The 24797-nt window shown below is 43.9% G+C and overlaps 1 protein-coding gene across 4 annotated transcripts in view; it reads right to left on the bottom strand.

The window, feature by feature from the left end:
• The window catches only part of USP24 (ubiquitin specific peptidase 24), a 2082369-nt gene that overhangs the window by 1857181 nt on the left and 200391 nt on the right, over positions 1-24797 (bottom strand). For all 4 annotated transcript variants that reach the window (XM_085602520.1, XM_085602518.1, XM_085602517.1 and 1 more), the window contains exon 10: positions 17573-17731. In XM_085602520.1, coding sequence (XP_085458646.1) covers positions 17573-17731 — 159 coding nt within the window. The remainder of the gene's footprint in view (positions 1-17572; positions 17732-24797) is intronic.

Genomic DNA, 24797 nt, shown 5'->3' with positions numbered 1-24797 from the left:
TTGTGTGATAATGAGTTAACATTGTTTACAGCACAGTCAACAGACCCGGGCGATGTTCTAAAACCTTTAAGGGCATCTCCTCCACAATAAGAGACCTTCTCAGTGCCCCTCCGCGGCGTCCCTCTGTTTTGGTCCCCTAATGGTTTGACTCGGATTGTTCCAGTGCTGCCTGGAAATTAAAGGAAGTGCTAGATAAGAGCCCAAGGGATACTGTTTTATTCAAAACATGTCGAAGGGAGTACAAAGCAGAACTGACCAGACGCAGGGCAGTGCTGAAGGAGATGGGGGGAGTTAATTAAAAGCCAGTACCTTGAAATCCACCTTCATGTTCTGGGGCATAATAAAAAGCCCTTTTTTAAATGAGGATGCAGGAAATGCGGTGGGGGATCACATACCCAAGAAGAGGAATGGGTGCACCATTTTGTGGTTATGTTTCAGTGTCCCCCCCCGACATGAATAGATCTGCTGGACTAGTGGCATGGAAATGTGCCCTGGCTTTCACGGTAGAAGAGGTTAGGAAAGGTATGGTGGGGCTGTCAAACAACAAAGCACCGGACCCTGACGGTTTTCCGCCAGATCTTTATAAATCAGATTTAAATCTTTGGGCATCTGTCCTCACAGCTTTTATTGACGCCACGGTAAAAATGGGTCTTCCTGGTTCTTGGGTCACCTCCATCATCGTTCCAGTTTTCAAAAAGTGTAATCGAGATAGCACCCATTGTTTTAGACCAATTTATTTGTTGGATTCAGTGTTCAAGTTGGCGGGCCAAGTTCTTCTACATAGGTTGAATAGCTGGGCAGAGGATAATGACATTCTAAGCGACGTCCAGTATGGTTTTTGCCCCGGATGGTCAACCGTAGCCCAGTGCCTTAACCTATTTTTGATCCTTAACAAATACACAGTTGCCCGCCCAGGGACCATTAATTTGGCCTTTATGGATCGGTCATCCACATTTGATCGCATGAACAGAGCTAAGCTTTGGCAGCCCATGCTGTCCATGGGGGTGGATGGTGATATAGTTTATTTTTTGGAGGACCTTCATAGTGATACTAAAGCTAGGGTTCGATATTCACAATACCTCAAGGTCTCCCGTTAGTTCTCTATAAAAAGAGAAAAGGGGCTAAGATGTACCCTTGACGCACTCCTGTTTAATTTGTACATCAACAAACTGGAGAAATGTTTTATTGGAGACAAAGGTTGATTATCCTCAGGTGGGTCGGCGTGGCCTGCCGGTTTTATTACATGAGGATGATGTGGTCCTCATGTCCGGACCGCAAGAGGGTTGCAAACAGTGCTCAACTCTTTTTCCTCATTCATGGAGAACCTGGACTTGTCAATAAATAAATGATTCCAAATCCTTTGTGATGCAGGTGGGACCTCGCTCTAGAAAGCATTATCAGTTTATGGTAGATCTGCTATGGTCCCCCACACAGATGTCTTTTCCTATCTTGGGGATCTGATAAACGATAAAATGAAATGGAGGCCTTTAAAACAGAGAAAGAGGGGAGTCTGGTGTGCGCTAACACGGCCATTTTCAATTTTGCCTATAGATTAGGCAGGAGACCGATTGCGGCACTCCTGCAGTTATACCAGGCAAAATTTATTATTAAAGTTTCCGATGTCAGCTAAATATGGGGCTATGTTGCCATGGACTAACTACAGGTGGCTGTGAACAATTTTTTGAAAAGTCTTTTATGTGTTCCCCAGGGAACCCCAAACTTGGCAATTCATGAAGAGTTGGGGGTGTCCTATCATTCAGATTTGTTGGCCCTTCAACCCCTAACACTATGGTTAAGCTTTGGCTGAATCAAGTATCAACCTTAAGTAAACTGATCCTGAAAGAGTGTATGGGCCTTGACCACGCCCACCACATCCTGTGGCTTAATCACATGAAGAGTTGCCTTAGGAGGCTGGGAAGAGCTGATCTATTCTAAAACCCAGATTCAGTGAATAAGAAAGATCTGGGCTGGGTTAGGGAGACCTTTTATAGTCAGAGGACAACAGATAGGGAAGAATGTGAGTTGAGGAAACCTAGTGTCTGTAAATGTCATCTTGAAAACTGAGCAATCCACTGAGCCACATCTCCTAGGGCCTCTTAGTATTTATGAACGCTTTTTATTGACCATGTTTCGTTTTGATCTCTTCCACCTCCTGTTGGCACAGCCACGTGGGTGAGGTAGAGGTCAGAACTTAGAGTCCTGTGGCTGCAATGGTAAGTCTCCACAGGATATGCTTCACTTTTTAATGTTTTGTAAGTAGTAAGAGATTCCCCAGAAAAAATGTATTATTCCCTTTTTGAAAACATTGGAGTTTAGGCAGATGCGACCAGCTTTTATTTTTTTACAAATGTTATCTGGTAACACTACGTTCTTCATTTTTTTTTTTTAAATCAGCAGTGAGGCTTGGATCCTGCTACGATTAACTGACAGTGGCCTATAAGTGATGGCACTGTGCTCCATTATGTAGGGTTGTAGCACATACAGTACAGTTAGGGATACCGTGCCTATTCCCCTTCTTTTAAAGATTTATTGTATACTCACTTTATTATACATTTTTAAGTATTGCATATACGAAACTTTTTGATCTGTTAATCATGTCACTTTCCTGTATTATATACGGTTTTAGATCATTATCTTGTATAATGTTTGGTTTTAGATTACTTTTATGATTTTATGCAAAAACCGAATAAAGTGCAAAAATGTAACAAATTTACTCTTTTGGAAAGGATCCAACTCCTCTGGTGCAAGTGTTGGAGAATAGCATCCTAGCCGTTTTGGCCTGCCGTCGATGGAGCTTTTGGCGACATCCATGTGGCCTTCGTTGCAGAGATGACTTCGATGCGGGTGTCGGCTTCAGTGTCTGTGTTGGCATGCAGAGACTATACAGGGAATCTAGACCTTAGCTGGGGAAATATCGGGAACTATAAATATGCACCCTACATCATGCTTACCCTCAAGATCCAACAACATCCTTGACTTTGCTCAATATTTTTCAGGATATATATATAAAACTTGAAGAAATATCAGGCACTTCTGATGTTACATAAAACCACCAGAGTTGTATTCAATTGGCTCAATTTTAGGTGGATAAGTCGCAATCTCAAACACCTAATAATCCTGCTGAATGGCCACCCAATAGACTCTTAAATGGAAAGGGTTGCAACTATCATTGTGGAGTAGGATACAGATTATTAAAATGGTGACCATGCCCCAACTAAACTATGTTATGGCAAGCTCCCTATAATCGTCCTCCATCAAGCAATGAGGAAAACAGACTGCAAAATTAAAATTGTCTTGTGGAACAAGGAGAGAACACTGGTACAATCCCTCCGACGTGTATATGCGCACTACTTTGGAAGGCCTTAATGCTTCCGAACAAAATGAATTACCATGTAGCCCAACACATACCCCAATAGACACACCTAATGAAACAGGTTTCCTCCCTGAATAAAAATAGAATAAATTGACTCTAAAAAACACTTAAGTTCGACTGATACACATGCCTTTACAACACCACTACCAGAAGGTTAATCCTAAAGTCTACCTCTTTAATGACCATGTGAGCGCAGAGGTGCATAAAAGCACCAAAAATTAACCCATATCTAAATGCAAAGGCCCAGATTTGGAACAATGCCACATTGAAGATAGGCAGTCCGCAAATACTTTGAAAACAGTGGATTGACAAGGGAACTGAATCCTCATAACTTTTTTGAAACACTACACTAGTTTGAAGAACTTGTCAGTATCTATGGTCCTTAGGGAAGATAACAATCGCGCTTACCGGGTACCTTTTTTTAGATTATGTGGAAATGCCCTGTGCTGCAACAATACTGGAATGCTGTGGTTATATGTACAAGAACGGTATGTGAATTCAGTTTGGAGCCTACGGTCAAGTAGTGTCTTCTTAATATATGGGACACATCGGACTTGAACCGCGTGGACTGTTTATGGGTCACACTTGGGTCCACGGTAGCCAAACGAAATAGCGCACAATCATATGGGGGCGGGGGGGGTGGCTGGAGAACCACATGGATTGGTGCATGTCTGTCGAGAGGGTGGTCAATTAAGGGAGGGGATGCCCACGGAAATGGCCAAACATCTGGGGAAAGTGGAATGTCCACGGGGGCAACCTATGTACAAATTTTGTTAAACCTCATGTGGAACTGTCGAATGTTCGAATGTTCAGAGTCCTGCTAGATATGACAATGTGGGAATGGTGGGCTGAAATGGACTGGCCAATGTATACCAGACTTGGGGGTTGGGGGGGGATAGACTTCGGTCTCTAGCTATTTACAATATTGTATGGCAATGTATGACTACTTATGTGATTCTCTTGGCAGTATTGTGTTAATGTTGAAAATAGTTAATAGATTACCAAACAAATGTTCAAAAACAATGGCGACAACTGAACTCATGGACCCTGGTCACACCACGGAAATCTTCACTCTCCTTTCGGGTCCACAAATACATCACAAGCTGGACGAAATACAAGATGATAATGTTGGGACTCTACAACATTACTCCCACAGAAATGGACTCTAATCCCACATGACAGACACCATGAAAAATGGCAAGAATACATTACTGTTGAGTACACAGAGGAAGACTGGTTCTCCATCCTTGAAAGATGAGCCATGAGAAATGGCACAGTCAGAATGGAGACTCAAATTCACACCATACAAAGTACTAAACTAATAGTACTGGACACTATACCGTTTGACATTATAGATGCTGTCGGTGTGAGCAAGATGATGGCACACTAAGCCATGTACTATGGCCTTGCCCCATTGTCAACAACTACTGTTGGAGATCTGGGGTACCCTATTGATGCACAGCACTATAACTTTTTATCCGTCTAAGAGGCTAGTGCATTTACATGGCTTTACCCATATCCGAGACATTTTTCTCATGGTACGGATAGATGTCAACATCCGTAGAGGTTGCAAAAGTATGGATTCTCTTTCATGCTGTATCTTTGCTACCGCCCAAAACCTTTTCAACTGGCTTCATAAAAGTGGATTATCTATAGAACACAAGAGACAATAGACAACTTAGATAACGAATATGCTACTTACCAGTATGCATCTGTTCTTGGCATGTAGGGCTGCTGACATTCATATCTGTGCATAGATCGCCGCCTAGTGTTGGGTCCGGATGATTGCATATTGTTGTCCTGGAAGAGTCTTCGAAGTATCACGAGATAGGTGGCTCCTCCCCTGGACTACAGTGCGCATGGGCATCCTCTCGATCCCCAGATTGTTTGTCGCCATTGTGGCAGTGATGGAGTAGATACAGTAAGTGATGACCATGCTATACAGTAATTCTGAGTGCTGCAGCCGCTACAGGCGCCGGGGAGGAGGGTGGGCGATATGAATGTCAGCAGCCCTACATGCCAAGAACAGATGCATACTGGTAAGTAGCATATTCCGTTCGAGGCATGTGGGCTGCTGAATTCATATCTGTGCATAGATTATATAGCAGTCCCTCCATTAGCGGCGGCTGCCCGTGTCCGCTGCAGCAGTCTGAAAAAGGGTCTTGAGAACAGCCTGTCCTACAGCTGCCTGCTGTTTTGAATGTACATCTACACAGTAGTGTTTAGTAAATGTATGTATAGTGGACCATGTGGCTGCTTTACATATTTCCTCTAAAGGAATGTTCCCTAGGAAAGCCATGGACGCCCCTAACTTTCTTGTTGAGTGGGCTCTTGGGGGAATCGTTAATGTGCGTTTAGCTTTTTCATAGCAAATTTGAATACATTTGATCCATCTGGCTATCCCTGGTTTGGAAATGGCGTTGCCCTTGTGTTGTGGAGAAAAGGCAACGAACAGTTGTTTTGTTTTCCTAAAATCCTTTGTTCTGTCTATATAGTACATGAGGGCCCTCTTTACATCTAGTGTATGGAGCATTCTCTCTGCGACATTTTCTGGATTTGGAAAGAAAACAGGCAGTTCAATAGTCTGATTCATGTGGAACTGCGATATCACTTTAGGCATGAATGTGGGGTTGGTACGTAGTACGACCCTGTTTGCGTGAACCTGTATGAATGGCTCTTGACTCTTCTCAACAAAGTGATTGCCACTAAGAAAGCTACTTTCCAGGTGAGGAATTGAACCTCACATGAATGTAGAGGTTCAAAAGGTGGACCCATCAATCTGGTGAGGACCACATTCAGGTTCCATACCGGTGCCGGTGGGTGTGTTGGAGGAATCACTCTTTTGAGTCCCTCTAAGAAGGCTTTGATGGCAGGCACTCTGAATAAAGAGAGGTGCTGCCTGTTCTGAAGATAGGCTGCTATTGCGGTTAGATGTATACGGATGGAGCTGTATGCCAGATTGCATCGGTATAAGTGTAACAGGTAACAGATGATGTTCTGAATGGATGCATCCAGCGGATTAATGTCATTGTTTTTACAGTAAATGACAAATTTTTTCCATTTAGCCGCATAGCAGGCTCTGGTCGTGGGTCTCCTGGCCTCCTTGATGATATTCATACATTCTGGAGGCAGGTTGAGGTAGCCAAACTAAGACTTCAGGAGCCAGATTGCCAGGTTCAGCTGTTGCGGATCTGGGTGCTGAATTTCGCCATGGTTCTGTGTTAAAAGTGTGGGTGTTAGCCGCAGTCGTTGAGGCGGCACCACGGAAAGTTCTAGTAACGTGGTGTACCATGGCTGGCGTGCCCGCATTGGAGCAACCAGGATGAGTGTCATTGAGTGTTGCCTTAGTTTGCGTGCCACTAGCGGTATTAATGGCGCTGGGGGAAAAGCGTACGGAAATCTGCCTGACCAGTTCATCCATATCGCATTGCCCTGCGACTGTGGGTGCGGGAACCTGGCGGCAAAGCTGTGGCATTTTGAGTTTTCCCTTGTGGCGAATAGGTCTATCTCTGGATGACCCCACTGCTGGAAGTACGGTTGGAGTACTGATGGATGTAGCTCCCACTCGTGTATTTGGTGGCTGTGTCTGCTGAGCAGATCCGCCATTTGGTTGTCCTTGCCCGGGATGTGTTCTGCCATGAGGAACATGTTCCTCTGAATGGCCCACCTCCACATGCTCTGAGCCAGATGAGACAACTGTGGAGAGTGTATTCCTCCCTGCTTCTGTATGTAGTACATGGCAGTCATGTTGTCCGTCCGGATCAACACGACTTTGTTGCACAAGTGTACTTTGAATGCCTTCATTGCCAGGAAGATTGCCATCAGTTCCTTGAAGGTTGATGTGCATCTTCTGTTGCTGTGTCGTCATAGTCCCTGCACTGTGAAATTGAGTACATGAGCTCCCCATCCCTGGAGAGACGCGTCCGCCGTCAGTATTATCTGCGGAACAGGCTCTTGGAACGGTCGGCCCTTGCAAAGGTTTTGTGGATTCCACCAATGCAGAGAGTTGTATGCCCGACCGCTCACCAACACTAGGTCTTTCAACTGTCCTTGAGTCTGATTCCATTGACGTGCCAAGCACTCCTGAAGCGGGCGCATATGTAGTCTCGCGTGCGGGACTATGAAGATGCAGGAGGCCATCATGCCTATCAACTGCATGAACACTCGCGCTGGAAGGGAGTGTTGAGGTCTGAACTTTATCAGCAGTTGCATGCTGTTGATCCTCACTAAATTTGGCTGAGCTTTGGCTGCCAGAGTGTCTATGGTTGCGCCCAGGTACTGCCGTACGTGGGCGGGTTGAAGATGTGACTTTGGATAATTTAGTGAGAATCCCAGACTGTGACGAAGGTGTATGGTGTGGGATATGTGGCTGGCACACTGCTGGGCTGACTTTGCCTGAACAAGCCAGTCGTGCAGGTAAGGGAAGACGTGAATGTGCTGTCGCCTTGAGTGTGCAGCCACTGTCGCTAGGCACTTGGTAAAGACTCTGGGCGCCGTTGTTACTCCGAAAGGGAGTACTTTGAACTGATAATGCTGATCCTGAAGAGTGAACCGGAGATATTTTCTGTGTGACGGGTGTATGGGTATGTGGAAATACGCATCCTTCAAATCCAGTGTGGCTAGGAAGTCTCCCTGACTGAGTAACGGTAGAACCTGCTGGAGGGTGAGCATATGAAAATGCTCTGACAGAATGTATTGGTTGAGAGGTCTCAGGTCCAGTATAGGTCTGAGAGACCCGTCCTTTTTTGGGATCAAGAAGTACAGAGAGTGCACCCCTGACCCTCGTTGTTCTACGGGCACGAGTTCAATGGCTCCTTTTTACAGCATACTTAGTACTTCCTTCTGCAATAAGGCTAAGTGCTCTGCGGACATAGGACGGTGTCTTGGTGGTATGTTGGGTGGATTGGATGTTAATTCCAGACAATAACCGTACTGGACAATTTCTCTGACCCACCTGTCTGTGGTGATGGATCTCCAGACTGGCAGGAACTGTTGGAGTCTCCCCCCGACCGGTGTTATGTGGTCGGGGGGCAGTGACAAGACGTTACCGTTTGTTATTGGCAGAGGACCTGGTGTTGTTGTGTCCTCGTCCTCTGCCTTTGGTGCTGGATCCACGATATCCACCCCTATTGTTCTTATTATAGGTACTCTGGGTACCTCCTTTAGTGTACTGCTGCTGGGACCCCAGACCTCTAGCTGCTCCTCTATTCCCGGGGCGACGAAAGGAGCCACTCCAAAACTGCTGCGACTGTAGAGCCCCCATAGATTTCGCAGTTTGTGTCCTTTTTAATCTTTTCTAGTGTAGTGTCAACCTCGGGGCCAAATAAAAAGTCTGGGTTGACTGGTTGATTCAAGATATTAATTTGAATTTCAGGTTTGAAACCTGATATTCTCAGCCATGCGTGCCTCCTCAACATCACACTAGTGTTGATTGCCCTTGCTGCAGTGTCAGCTGCATCTAGTGCGCATTTGATGGACGCATTTGTAACGAGTTGTCCCTCTCTGATGAGGACCTCCGCTCCAACTTTGTATTCATCTGGTAGGTGTTCTAGCAGTGTTTCTAGGGTATCGTAGTGTGACCTGTCGTATCTGGTCAGGAGTGCCTGAGTGTTGGCAATGCGCCAGATGTTTGCTGCTTGTGCTGCTATCCTTTTTCCTGATGTTTCTAGCACGTTGGACTCCTTGTCCGGAGGAGGAGCATCACCGGTAGTTTGCGAGTTAGCTCTCTTGCGAGCATTAGAAACTACCATGGAGTCCAACGGCAATTGACCCTTAATGTACATTGGGTCTCCTGGGGCTGGTTTGTATTTCTCTATTCTCGGGTTCAATACCCGTGCTCTGGTTGGCTCCTTAAAGATGTCCTTAGCATGTTTAATAACCCCTTTTAACATTGGTAAAGTCTTGAGCGTTCTTTCTGATGTGGAGAACGTGTCCACCAAGAAATCCTCCTCCACAGAGTCAGAATGAAGTTCCACTCCGTGATTGGCAGCCGCTCTTTCAATGAGGGCGTTAAAAGCAGCAGTATCTTCAGTGGGAGATGGTTTTATATTGTAAAGAGGAGTGTCAGGAGCATTTTGTGGGTCTCCTGGGTCAGTAGGGTCTCCCCATGCTTGATCCTGGTCTTGCTGTTGTTTATCAGGGTCATTATCCACAGGATAAGTGGTATCCTCAGTATAGCCCTCTCCTGCATCCGCCTCCGAGTGTGTGGGAGAAAAGGATGGTGGTTCCTGATCATATGTGTGGTAAGGTTCTACAAGCACTGGTGTCGAACCGGACGCTATTTTCCTTTTTAGTGGAATTTTGTATGAGTCCAAAGCCTTTTCTGGAACAATTCTCCGCTTGCGGAACAGTCTACCAGTGTAGACGTCGATAAACTGGTCCTGTGAGTCTTAGACATCAGTTCTTTCTGTGGACACTGTTCTTGGTTGTTCGATACTTTTCCTAAGTTCGAACATCTTCGGTGTCCCCGGTGGTGGCAATCCAAACTTGATCAGTGCCGGCGCCGAGTGAGCCTTGGCGGCCTTGTTCGGTTCGGGACCCGTTTTCGGTTCGAGAGTGTCCCGTTCCCTGATGCGCTTTAGGGACTCCGACACCTGTTGCAACGTGAACGCCGACGGTGCTTTCGATCCAACAGGCTCTTTGGAAACAGGCCTCGACGCGGTCTCCGGCTTCTTTCCAGTCTTCGGGGCTTCGATCCGAAGTTTGGGATCGACGCCTTGTTGATCCGGTATTCTGGCAGTCTCAGCACTCCTCGGTGTTGATGTAGTCGGATCGACCACCTTGACCTTGGTCGTTGGTGCCCCAACCTTCGGTGCTATAGGCCTGTGCGTCTTCTCGGGACCGAGGGCCTTCTTCTGTTTCTCGGTGCCGAAGTCCTTTTTTGGTTTCTCGGTACCGAAGTCCTTCTTTGTTTGTTCGGCTCCGATGGCCTTCTTTTGTGTCGACGGATTGGAAGGTTTCGATGCCTTCGATCCGACCTGAACCAGTTGCACTTTCGGTTTCGATTTGACCGGTGCTGGTTTTGGTTTCGATTTCACGGAATCAACTCCAGTCTTTTTCGATAATTCTGGCTCTTTTGAAATGTTCGAAGCCGGGCCTTCAGGCGGGGCTGTAGAACGATCCGACCGATCTTGGGTAAGGCCCGCAGGCGATCCCTCGACCTGAGCCTTATCAAGACTATCTCCCTCGGCCTCCGCATCGACAGATTGGCCTAGCTCCTCGCCTGAGCTATCTTCCTCGGCCCCAAGGGCCTCATCGTCGTCTCCTACCTCATCGACGTCTTCGAAGATCTCCTCATCGTCGTCATATTGGGATTCAACCTCTTCGACGCTGTCGACTTCTTCATCCTCGGTGCTGAATATGTTAACCGGGTTAGGTGCCGATTGTTTGGCCTCCAATCGAGCCGCTCGTCTATTCCGAAGGGTCTTTTTGGACCGGAACCGGGCGCAGGCCATACACCTGGTCTCATCATGATCCGGTGATAAACATTTGTTACACACCGGATGGACATCAACGTGTGGATATTTGGCGTGGCATAGAGGACATCTCTTGAAGGGAGTCCTCGATTCCATCTTCGAGCGTCGATCGATGTTCGGAACGAAACTCGGTCCGAGAAGGGTGAATAAGTTTGAGAACAAGTCTAATAATGTATCGATACCGAACGCAAACAATACCGACGATATCTAAAGGCTTTTGGCCTTAAAGAAAGTTTTCCTAACTTGAGCTAAGATAAGCACATCCAAACCCAATGGCGGAAAAAAACAATTTTGGGATGGAGAGGATGCCCATGCGCACTGTAGTCCAGGGGAGGAGCCACCTATCTCGTGATACTTCGAAGACTCTTCCAGGACAACAATATGCAATCATGCGGACCCTACACTAGGCGGCGATCTATGCACAGATATGAATTCAGCAGCCCACATGCCTCGAACAGTATGGGTACCAGTGTCCGTACATAACACCCCTAGCCCGTTTCCTTTCATCTACAGTCAATTATGAACAAATATTTCAATAAATGAAACCTCGGGTATATCCCCTTCCAAACAAATGCTCCCTCTAACCCCAAGAGCTAAAACTGCATTGTCACTACCCTCTCTTTCACAACAGTCTCACACCCCCCAAGAGACTCCACTTCTTGACTAACAATAACTAGGGAAGGTCCAGTTATGTCTGATCGTGAGCACCCCCTGCTCGCATCCTCCCATCCATCCATCCCTTTTCCTTCAGCTAGTGCCTAATGCTGAATATGGCGACCAATAGCCAAACCTACTTCCAAGTAATGAATCTGTCAGTTATAATAGTGGAGACGTGATCTGAATTTTTAAAGTGCAGCATCAAGTTACTTTTGACATTTGATTTTTCTCCTTTTCTTCACAAAGATGTAGTTAAGACTAAATACATACTTTGTGTATAGTAGTTGTAACTGTAAAGTCTATCCTATAAGTTTAAGAAACAGCAGCGTTATGAATATGTACAAGCTTTCTTGGGACTGTGCAGACACCACTGCTATAATTTTCTTGAGTATGTGTAATGCAAAAATATGAATAAAGTAACATTCGGGAATACAAAATTATATTACAGCTTTTTAGTGTGCCGGATGCTATAAATGATGTCAAATACTTGCTTTCCTGATCAGATATGAGTTGTCAATGAACGATATTTCCAACATATAACAATTCTCAAACAAGAAATATATTTTTTTTTAAATGATAATTAAATATTTACTCTTACTGTGAGTCTCTGTACAGCAGTGGTGCCCAAGTTTATTCTATTATGTTAAGAAAACAATGGAAATAATTTTACAAATCAATGAAATGCAATAAAGCACACTTGTCTTAAAAGTCTGCACAAGAGGTTTTTCAACGATTTTGCCTTGAAGAAGTCCAAAAAACAGGTAGGGCCTAGTGCTCAGAGATTCTAATCACAAGTGAAACACAGAGAGGTGTGCTGTACTACCACTGTTTGCCTGCTGTGCTTTCTCTAGTGCATGTGTAACTTGGAGAGTTAGCATATGTTGTAGAGAGCACATTATTTTGGCCATACGGTAGCCTACGCCTGTACAAGGCTCATCAAATGAGGGCACACACCAGCGTAAACCAGGACCAAGCAAACAATTTGTAATCTAGGTCATGGTCTCAATTATTGATTCATACATACAATCTATTCTACAGTGAAGAGAAGGATGGCGGATGATAAGGTCTCATTTCCATTTCAGTAAAAGAGACAAGGATTGGCATAGCCAATAGGTCTCGCTTTTGGGACCTTATAAGTATTTAGTTATGCAGCACAATATCCTTGGTGCAATAACATCAACTGTTGCATGGCTAAAAACTTATAAGGTCCCAAAGGCGAGACCTATTGGCTATGCCAATGCTTTTTATTGTATTGGCTAAGTTTTGTAAGGTTTCTTTGTTATCCCTATTTTTCTTGGACATGCACTCCATGAGCAGATCATTTAAACGCGTCCCATAACATTACTGGGGCAGAGACAGGAGTTTGTGTTCTTTGCAAAGAAAAGCTCAATTTATTTCCATCAGTTCGGTACAGGTAATTCCTGATCCAGAACCTCAGAGATTAATCGCCATATTGATTTTTTTCCCTAGTGGGTGTACTCAGAATATAGATCTAGCCTTGCGCGCGGCCAAAACGTCAGCTCACTGCAGAGCTCTGGTGAGCCTCTAGTGCGTTTGTGACACTACGGTCATGCTGACACCTCCAAACTATATGATGTGAAGTGGATTGACCAGGATTTAAGATTATCTCCAGCACTCCAGGCCCCACAAGAGTCATAACACGGCGGCCTCGTAATTGTGCAGAACCAGTGATCGTACCCAAGATGGTGCCCGTGTTGGAAATATCAGGAGCGCTGACTACAGCAAAGATTTCACGAGTAAAATTATGAAGGCTTAAAATGTGATTGCAGCAAGGGGAGAACAGGACAGTATTTGTGTTCTTACCATAAACCAGAGTAGCTCAACAATAAAGGCAGCGATTCTTCAGATACCTCGCTCCCCTGCGTTACCTCTAAGATGGCTACGCCCACATACCGAACGCCAAATACGGACCCCAGAGAGTGAAGATCTGGGAGCTTTGCTCGCCCATTATCAGCTACAGACACACTATTGGGTATGGTGAGGTGTCGACTTTTGCCCCCTCTGCGCGTTACTCTCTACCACTGATCGCCTCTTGCAGTGGGGAGGGGCAGAGAGCTTAGCTGGACAAAATTTGATCGGCCGGTGAAATGACTGGTAAACAATTCACTGAGCACTGTCAGACACCCACATCAATCCAGTGACTTAGGTGGATGCCGTATTAACCGCTCAACCAGTCTCCCTAGGAGTCAGTTCCCTGCCTTGGTGCTTAGTGCATGCATCCCAAATTACGCCTGTGGGGTGCTAATCAAGAATCTCTAGATGGCCCATTTTGAGATTGGTGATACACTCCGAATCCTTGCTAATTCCAGGATCATCGGAATGTTGTGGCTATACACGTCAATACTAATCAGACAATCCTACTATTTGCATAATAATACTGCCTCACAAAATTACCATCATGGCCGACACCAAACAAATGCTCAAAATAAAACCCTCAAATTCCAGAGCCCCCGGTGAAAGAGAAGCCAGACTCTTTATCCACACCAGACATTATCCTCAAAAAGCTCTACACTGTTTATGACGTAGTCCAAAGTATCAAAACAAACATTAATCTCCTACAGATTAAGATTTCAGGCATCCGCAAAGACTTTAAGGATCTAACCATTAGAATATAAAACGCCGAATCAAAACCAGTTCAGTTGAAAACTATAACACATAATCCAAACGCCTGTTAGATGTGGATTGCTCAGTAAGTGACCTTAAATGTGATTTGACCGAACTTGAGGACCGAAATAGGGGGGAGTAATCTACAAATTTTTGGACTACCAGAGGGTGCAGAAAATACAGCTACATCAGCACTTGACTTCTTAGCCTCTTGGATTCCTGAAACCCTACAAATTACCTCTGTTAGGGACTGAGAGATCGAAAGGGCACAGAGGGTCCCAATTTACAAACCCAAAAACACATTAGCTCCACAACAAATGGTCTTTAAACTGCTGTGTCTCCAACCCTGTGAACTAATTCTTGCGCACATGAGGAAAATCAAAGCGCTAAAGTAGCAGGGCCACAAAACCCCATATCCCAAGACTACGCGAGGCAAACAATCATCCGCCAGAAAGGATCCTTAGTTTGAAGGAGAAGGCTCACAGTAATTACGATACCATGCTCATTTGCTGGCCCATCGAAGTTTAAAATTACATTCAAAGACAGACGAGGATCTTCACAGATGCTGAAGATCTTTCTACTGTCTTGGACAATAATTCTGAACCTCCCCTGGGAAGTAATCGGGCTGAGGCTTGATATTTAGTACTATTGTCTGTCTTAAAAATGCTTGATTCTGCACTGTGAAAAGAATGGATCGAATATCGATAATTTGGCTTGTTACGCTACTTTGGTATAAATGTATAAAGTATTTGGTGAGCAGCTTAGCTTCTTAGTTATCCAAGATGACTAACCACTTAACTCAAAGAGATTATTTAATATGTTATATGAAACCACGGTTTGCTCTAGGCCAGTTTGTGGACTGTCTCCACGAAAATGAGACTGAACATTGTCCATGCTATTAAGGTATGATCCTCTCTTTGTAGTAGTGTGAAGGTTTTGGGGTGAACATCTGTAGTTCCTTGGCCTTTAATGATATTTTGCCTTTTAACTCAATTTAGAGAATTCTATAGGACGTGAGTAGCCACTGTCTCAGTTAATTGTGCCCATGTGTTCTTCCCCTGTTGGAAGCAGATGGACTTGAGCAGTGATACTGTTCTCTTGTTATGTTAACCTACTGTAGTTACATATATCGTGTGGAAAACTTCTATAGCTCAGTAATTATCTCCGTTGTTAGAGTACCTACCGCCACATACTTTTAAACAGTTATGTAATCGACTACTATATAACTAACAGGATTGCACTATCCTCAGCACACTCTTCATACCTCCTGAGGGCATCTGCTATCACTTAGCACGTGTGTCTCCATACTTACAACCACTCCTACCAGTTGGTAATATTGTGCTCCCGATCTGCTTAGGGCGACACAACTATGCAGCTACCTAGCCTTGCACTATCCACAGTCCACTTCTCAAGTTACGTTTGGGCGATCTCTATCTCTCAACTCCGTACACCCACCACACTTATACTATCACTGATACCTAACCCCAAGTGCCTCAGGCACTGGAGGCCTGCTATTCTGGCTGGTCTTAAACACAATTTCCCCCTATGTACCTAGGCTCTTACAGACTCCCCCGTGTGGGACAGGAGGCAGACTTCCCACTGCTATACATTTCTGTTGTTCCTTCTTTTGCTTTGTCAAACTTTCATCTTTCCCTCCCTCCAATCCAGTAAAATACCTTGTCATGCAATGGCTGCTCCTAACTCACTGATGGTTGCCCATATAAAATCTCAGACCAAACTCAAACTTAGGCATCACATATGGCACCAATGTAACTAAACAATCTCTCTTAATACCAAAGGGTGAATCGCCCGGTCGAGTGGACCAAAATATCAAGTTACTGTAATGACTTGAAAGGTGATGTAGTCTTCTTACAAGAAACTAAGTTTGGTTTCAATGAAGCATTGTTCGTGAGACAGGGCTGGTTCACTGAGGTGACCTGCTCCAAAGCATGTAGGCAAAATATGCTGCTCTTACCTTAACGGTCAGGGCTATCTAATCGCATCAGAACGTAACCTGGACGGTAGATGGCTTCTTGCCAGACTCAAAAATGGGGGCAATGACCCTTATACAATGAACATATATGCGCCTAATTGGGATGACTCGCAATTCTGGAGTAATCTAAACAGGAAATCATCATCTATCTGGAGAGACTCCCAAATAATCGTTGGGGAGATTTCAATATTCCAATGGATACTTTACTGGACTGTCACTCAGAATTCAAACTTGGATCTCTACTCAATGCACAAACAAATTCTCTACTCATGGCCTCTCGAACATATGGAGAATTCATAAATTCACAGGAAGTGATTTCACATTGTTCTTCCTACCCTACTCAAGCTATTACCACAATGACAACCTATTAATAGACACCTCCCAACTAGAAGCTACCACAGATGCCATAATTCGCCCTATCACACCATGCAGCTATATCTATTCTGGATAATAAACCATCTTAATCAACCATGGCACTTGCCTAAGACCTAGACTCTCAAGACCAGGTTGTCAAAGATTAAACAGCTTACACTCTGCCAGTTTTAATAGAGGAGGTCTCCTTCAGTTGCTCAGATACAGACTAGAGAGGAACATGAATAAAAATAATGGGGATTTAAATTAACACAGCTGATTTTTTGTCAGCACCATGCAACAAGTTTTTAAATCCTAATGCTTTTGGAAATTATGATCACTACGTACCTGGGAGTTAAATTTGTTGAGGAGAGTGACTCTGTTTGAACATTAGCTTATAGATACCAGGTCACTATTCTAAATTGTACATAGAATTAATTAGATGCAAACATCCATTATCACAGCTACCAGTCACGTTTATTTTAATACCAGAGGGAAAGATGGATTGCAATTGAGCTATTTGGTTAAGAGGGGGCCTTTAAACTCAGGCAAACCCTTCCAATGTGAAGCTGCAAAAAAAAATGACCGTACAGTTTAGCAAAATATATTGATTATGGTGGCAAGGCCATTTCTCTAAGTCATCCCGACTCCACTTTCACGATTAAGAGATTTAGAGCGATAAAACAGCCAGCAAGTAGGGAGGAGAAAAAACATACACCTTGCAGGCATTTGCATGTACCACTATTTCTATGAACTGCTATGAGGTAAAGCAACGTTCGCTTGCTTCACTCATGTGACTGGGTATGTAGTGGAAATAAAAGTTTAACTTCCTACATGACCGCTCACCTTTAAATTAAGTGAATTTAACAATGGCTCACTCACCCATGGAAATCTTCCTACAACATCAGCATGAATGATGTAAGTTGCTTGTCACTACAGCTTTGTTAATATTGTTGCAACAGACTGTAGTACTGCATATTGTAATGTTTCAAACGTTTTTCCGAGCATGAATAAAAGAAAAACAACTGTACTAAAGAATGGTCAGAAGACTGCAATCTAAACATAAGACAAGGGAAAATGTATAGAATGCAAACTTACTTCTTTAAGGGAGTTCATTTTCGCACTGAAGTGCGGAGACTTCAACATGCGCAAAAGAATATCCAGTCGGAGATCATCCACCACATTTACCAGGTCAGGTTGGAAGCGCATGCACAACAATTTAATTGCAGACAAAAGTTCTGGGATACTAACGAGCCTCTGTGAAAATAGTGAAGATAGTTTTCTCAAAACCAAAGAAAAATATTACAAATGTTTTAAACAGTATGTATGCAGATTTGTATGTGCAAAAAGCTAGGCCAACATCTAAAAAAAGTACCAATCTATATAAAGGATCATGTAGCATATGAGCAAACATATGTGCATGAACATGAAAGTTAAGAAAATTATTCTGTACATGAAGGAATGTCAAACTTGAAACTTGCATTTTAATAGAAAATGTTCACAGATATTAAATTTCTCAAAATAAAACTGCACTTAATATTGTATTTAGTGCTACATAGCCTTTTGAAACAGCTTTATAAATGATACATTTTTAGGTACATTCAGTGACTGACACACAGCAAATTCTAGAAGTCCAGTACATTCGGAAATCTAGGACATGCATAGAACCTGAAGTGTACCATTTACACAGTTGCTTCACAAGTTGGGGCCTTTAATTCCTTACCAGTCAATCAGGCCTGCCACACTGAGGAGTATTCAGAAAACAGGATGAGTACAACCAGTAAGTACTACATTAAAACACATTTGCCATAAAAAAGATGAGAATGTTTTACATGTTTATATGTTTAATTTCCTTCTCCTAAGCATTTGTGGATCACTGTCACATCAGAGCGAGTAACAACATAAAAGGCTCTGTATCTCATTCTTTTAAATTGTGAAAAGGACAAGTGCAAAGCAATCCAATCCACAGGCGCCTTAAAACATATACATTGAACCACGGATTAATGGCCCAACATTAAAATCAGTCCATGCATAGGTTTTATTGCAATAATGGAAAAACTAAGAATTAGATAACGCAGGATTCAAGTACTGTGTGTACTGCAACATACTTATCTGCAATGGAAGTACGCTTTCGCAGATGAAGACAGTGTGATTAAACTACCTGCCTGGTACCCAACTCATCTATGGCAAATTAATTCACGTACTGCATCTTATTACTCCCCTCGCCAATGTGTGATATGGTTACATTTTGACAAATAGGGTGCTAAACTTGATGGTGGGGCTCACAACAGACTATCTGAAAAGGATTCCTGGAACCTTAATTTAATTGGAATAAATCATTTAAAAAAATTAATAATTTTTCTTCTTAACAATTTCTTCATATTAACAAAAAGCAAGTAATTTATAACAATGCATTTCAAGACTTCCGGAGGATCAACTTTTCAATATTCTCACTCAAACCTAAATTTAAAGAAAATTATTTGGATTCCTTTAGCATCCCATTAAATTCAAATAACCTAGAGAACTGAAGGACCACAAATTGTCCGAACCTGTATAATGGTATGTCATTTAATCCCTCACACTGGTGTCTGCAGAACTGACATGAAACAGGTGAACCACCATCTATCCAGGACTTAACGTATGCATTTACCTATAACAATTCATAAACGCGGCGGAAGGCTTTACTTCCTGAATACTCAATTTTCAAATGTAGAAAAAGGGTAATGTGCTTTTTGGCGAAGAAAATATCAACATTGACTGATTTAAATGTACAGATACTGCCATTTCAATACAAAAGCAATGTATTTTCCTAAAAATACAATTCATATATTCATTAGGCCTTTTTGTGGATACTGTACTGAATATTTCAATCCACCCAGTTCCTCTACACAATAGCGTTTACTTATGGTCTTGTGGCCTATGCAAAAAGGTTCTTTCACAAATTATAAATTTAAAATCTTATTTGATGAATTCTGTATTTGTTAACTGGTAAAAATCTGAAAAACTATGATTTTTAGTTTGATAGATTAACATTGGATATATGCTCATGCCATAGATACTTCAACACAGGCTTTTCTTGAGGGTTAAAGAAAACGGAATACCATGCAAAGGCATTTGACAGCATCCTCATATTAGACTGTGTAAAACCCTTAGGTAGACATTTTACAAGAAGATGGTATTAAACTTCCCTTTTAATACTGCAATGTCCACTAGACTAAGCGACGTGTTACTACTTCAATATTGCTGCCTGAATTGAGGGCACTAAAGCTTTTTGATACTAACTGATATAATTCATAAAGGCAAATAAAAATAATTGTTTACTAGGGAACACGTTCTGCATTCTTCTGTGTACAGTACTGATGTCCTAATGCTTTCTAATAGTACTTTGATCTCATTAGACACAAATGTTAATTCGTCCATTTGGGTTCAAAAGTTGCTTTCATTCAATGTTTGATACATGTTTACTGCAGCACATCTTTCAGAATTTCCACTTAGAATTAGAATTTATCAACATTTATTTTCACAATTTTACATATTATGGACAACATCTTATCTCTCAAAAGCTGACTAATTAGAAGCATCTAGTATTTGCTATTTGAGAGAAAATGTGTTGCCAGTAGTAGCAATTTTGCGTCATGTTGAAATTATTGGCTTGGTACTATGCATTCACATCAAAGTACTTAAATATCTAGTATTCCACATCATTGTGAATGTATTTAAATCCTAAACTGTACTTCTGCTTGTACTCTAGTATTAATGTTGGACATCGTCTACAGACCTGACACTTGGTATTGTGTATATGTTTGATACTGTAATGCTCTGAAACACTTTCATATTCTGTCTTGCTAGTAACTTAAACTGCAAACGACCACTTGCTGATTATTCCAAAAACTGAAAATTTTATTGTGCCAACAAGCTATATGTTTTTAATATTTATGAAGTCACCAGCACACCAATGAGCTTGAACGAGGCCCAGGAATATGCAACTTCAATTATGCAGTTTCAAACTAAATACTTTTTAAAATAATGAAAATTCCAATAAACATTTTCTAGCTGCCTCATCATGCTTTTTAATCAAACCACTAAATAAATTGAGGCACTACGTCAAATCAGTGCAGATTACACATCTTTATTTTGTTTATATTTCCAGCATCAAACCAAGAAAACGGAGGACTGTGCCACTCCAAATGTAATAGTTAACTTGGTTAAGTATTTAGACTAAACGTTCAATGTGAAATTCTCGAAGGTTCAAATGATTTCAGTTTGTTGTGATTTTCCCAAAAGAAGAAGCTACAGAAGTACATGTATACATGTGACAATATATTTACACAGCATTGATTTGAAAAAGAGTTGTGAAGACCGGGGAGAGAGAATTTTAGAGGTAGCACATGCCAATCAATATATTCTCATGTTGATATTAAGGGAATTGAATATGCTACTTACCAGTATGCATCTGTTCTTGGCATGTAGGGCTGCTGACATTCATATCTGTGCATAGATCGCCGCCTAGTGTTGGGTCCGGATGTTTGCACGTTGTTGTCCTGGAAGAGTCTTCGAAGTATCCTGGGATAGGTGACTCCTCCCCTGGACTACAGTGCGCATGGGCATCCTCTCCATCCTCAGATTGTTTTTCGCCATTGTGGCAGTGATGGAGTAGATACAGAAAGTGATGACCATGCTTACAGTAATTCTGAGAGCTGCAGCTGCTACAGGCGCCGGGGAGGAGGGAGGGCGATATGAATGTCAGCAGCCCTACACGCCAAGAACAGATGCATACTGGTAAGTAGCATATTCAGTTCGAGGCATGTGGGCTGCTGAATTCATATCTGTGCATAGAATACATAGCAGTACCTCCTATTAGCGGCGGCTACCAGTGCCAGCTGCAGCGGTCTGAAAAAGAGTTTTGAGAACAGCCTGTCCTACAGCTGCCTGCTGTTTTGATTGCACATCTACACAATAGTGTTTGGTAAATGTGTGTGTAGTGGACCAGGTGGCTGCTCTACATATATCATGCAAAGGGATGTTTCCCAGGAAAGCCATGGAGGCCCCTAACTTACGTGTTGAGTGGGCTCGTGGGGGAATCGTTAATGTGCGTTTAGCCTTTTGATAGCAAATTTGAATACATTTAACGATCCATCTGGCTATACCTGCTTTGGAGATAGCGTTACCTTTGTGGTGTGGGGCAAAGGCAACGAAAAGTTGTTTAGTTTTCCTAAAGATCTTAGTCCTGTCGATATCGTACATGAGGGCTCTCTTCACATCTAGTGTATGGAGTGCTCTTTCTGCGACAGTTTGTGGGTTTTGAAAGAAAACAGGCAGTTCAATAGTTTGATTCATGTGCAACTGCGATATCACCTTGGGCATGAATTTGGGGTTGGTACGTAGTACGACCCTGTTGGCGTGAACCTGTATGAATGGCTCTTGAACGGTTAGTGCCTGGAGTTCACTAACTCTTCTTAAAGAAGTGATCGCTACTAGGAAAGCTACTTTCCAGGTAAGGAATTGAATCTCGCATGAGTGTAGAGGTTCAAAGGGTTGACCCATCAGGCGTGTGAGGACCAAGTTGAGGTTCCACATTGGAGCCGGTGGGTGGCTTGGAGGAATTACTCGTTTGAGTCCTTCCAGGAATGCTTTGATGGCAGGCACTCTGAATAAAGAGAGGTGCTGCCTGTTCTGGAGATAGGCTGATATTGCGGTCAAATGGACACGTATAGAGGTGTACGCCAGATTGCATCGGTATAGGTGTAAGAGGTAGCAAATTATGTTTTGGATGGATGCGTCTAGCGGGTTAATGTCATTATTATTGCAATAAATGACGAACCTTTTCCATTTGGCTGCATAGCAAGCTCTGGTAGTGGGTCTTCTAGCTTCCTTAATGATGTCCATACAGTCAGGTGGCAGGTTTAGGTAGCCAAACTCTAGGACTTCAGGAGCCAGATTGCCAGGTTCAGCTGTTGCGGATCTGGGTGCTGAATCTCTCCATGGTTCTGCGTCAAATGCGCGGGTTTGATCCGCAGCCTTTGATGCGGCACCACGGAAAGTTCGAGAAAAGTGGTGTACCATGGCTGGCGTGCCCACGTTGGAGCAACCAGGACGAGTGTCAGTGAGTGTTGTCTGAGTTTGCGAGCCACCAGCGGTATCAACGGTGCTGGGGGAAAAGCGTACGCAAATCTGCCGGACCAGTTCATCCATATCGCATTGCCCTGCGACTGTGGATGTGGGAACCTGGCGGCAAAGCTTTGGCATTTTGCGTTTTCGCTTGTGGCGAATAGGTCTATCTCTGGATGACCCCATTTCTGGAAGTACGGTTGGAGTACTGATGGGTGTAACTCCCACTCGTGCATCTGGTGGCTGTGTCTGCTGAGCAGATCCGCCATCTGGTTGTCCTTGCCGGGGAGGTGTTCCGCCATGAGGAACATGTTCCTCTGAATGGCCCACTTCCACATGCTCTGAGCCAGATGAGACAACTGTGGAGAGTGTGTTCCTCCCTGCTTCTGTATGTAGTACATGGCGGTCATGTTGTCCGTCCGGATCAACACGACTTTGTTGCACAAGTGTACTTTGAATGCTTTCATAGCCAAGAAGATTGCCATCAGTTCTAGAAGGTTGATGTGCATCTTCTTTTGTTGTGTTGTCCATAGTCCCTGCACTGTGTAGTTGAGTACATGAGCTCCCCGTCCCTGGAGAGACGCGTCCGCTGTCAGTATTATTTGTGGAACAGGCTCTTGGAACGGTCGGCCCTTGCAAAGGTTTTGTGGATTCCACCAATGCAGAGAGTTGTATGCCCGACCGCTCACCAACACTAGGTCTTTTAGTTGTCCGTGAGCCTGATTCCATTGACGTGCTAAGCACTCCTGAAGCGGACGCATATGTAGTCTCGCGTGTGGGACTATGAAAATGCAGGAGGCCATCATGCCTATCAACTGCATGAACACTCGCGCGGGAAGGGAGTGTTGTGGTTTGAACTTGGAAATCAGCATTTGCATGCTGTTGATTCTCACTAAATTTGGCTGAGCTGTGGCCGCCAGAGTGTCTATGGTCGCACCTAGGTACTGTTGTACGTGTGCGGGTTGGAGATGTGATTTTGGGTAATTTAGTGAGAACCCCAGACTGTGAAGGAGGTGAATGGTGCGGGACATGTGGCTGGCACATTGCTGGGCTGACTTTGCTTGAACAAGCCAGTCGTCCAGGTAAGGGTAGACGTGTATGTGCTGCCTCCGTAGATGTGCAGCCACAGTGGCTAGGCACTTTGTGAAAACTCTGGGTGCTGTTGTCACGCCGAAGGGAAGGACTTTGAACTGGTAGTGCTGCCCTTGAACAGTGAACCTGAGGTATTTTCTGTGTGAGGGGTGAATGGGTATGTGGAAATACGCATCTTTGAGGTCCAGTGTGGCCAGGAAGTCTCCCTGCGCTTGAGCAGCGGGAGGACTTGCTGTAGAGTGAGCATGTGGAAATGCTCGGAGAGAATGTAGCGGTTGAGGGGTCTCAGGTCTAGTATAGGTCTGAGTGACCCGTCCTTTTTCGGTATTAAAAAGTACAGGGAGTACACCCCCGTACCTTGCTCGTGGACGGGTACGACCTCTATTGCGCCTTTTAGTAGCATACTTAGCACTTCCTGCTGTAAGAGCGTTAAGTGCTCTGAGGACATAGGAAGGTGCTTTGGAGGTATTGTGGGTGGAGTTGAGGTTAATTCTAGGCAGTAACCGTGTTTGACAATATCTTTGACCCACCTGTCCGTGGTGATGGAGTCCCACGTGGACAGGAACCTTTGTAGCCTTCCCCCGACAGGTGTTATGTGGTCGGGAGGAAGGGAGAGGGCGTCACTGTTTGTTCTTGGGGGAGGACCTGGTGTTGCCGTATCCGCGTCCTCTGCCCTTTGTGCTTAAGCCACGATATCCACCCCGGGTGTTTTTATCGTAGGAACTTTGTGTGTTTCCCTTGTTGTAGGTTTGCTGTGACCCCTGTCCTCGAACTGCTCCTCTATTTCCGGGGCGACGAAAGGAGCCGCTCCGAAAGGACTGCGTTTGGAGAGCCCCCATGGACTTCGCAGTGTCTGTGTCCTTTTTTATTTTCTCTAGGGTGGTGTCAACCTCTGGCCCGAATAAGTAGTCGGGGTTGACAGGCTGGTTGAGGATGTTATTTTGTACCTCAGGTTTGAATCCGGAGATTCGTAACCAGGCGTGTCGTCGCAACATGACGCTAGTGTTTATGGCTCTGGCAGCTGTATCTGCGGCATCCAGTGCACACTTAATGGATGCGTTTGTGAGGAGTTGTCCCTCCCTGATGAGGATCTCTGCTCCCTCTTTGAATTGGTCAGGGAGAT

This window comes from Triturus cristatus, chromosome 4_2 (genome assembly GCF_964204655.1).
Source record: "Triturus cristatus chromosome 4_2, aTriCri1.1, whole genome shotgun sequence".
NCBI classification, from domain to species: domain Eukaryota; kingdom Metazoa; phylum Chordata; class Amphibia; order Caudata; family Salamandridae; genus Triturus; species Triturus cristatus.
This window is presented reverse-complemented; position numbering and strand designations above follow the sequence as displayed.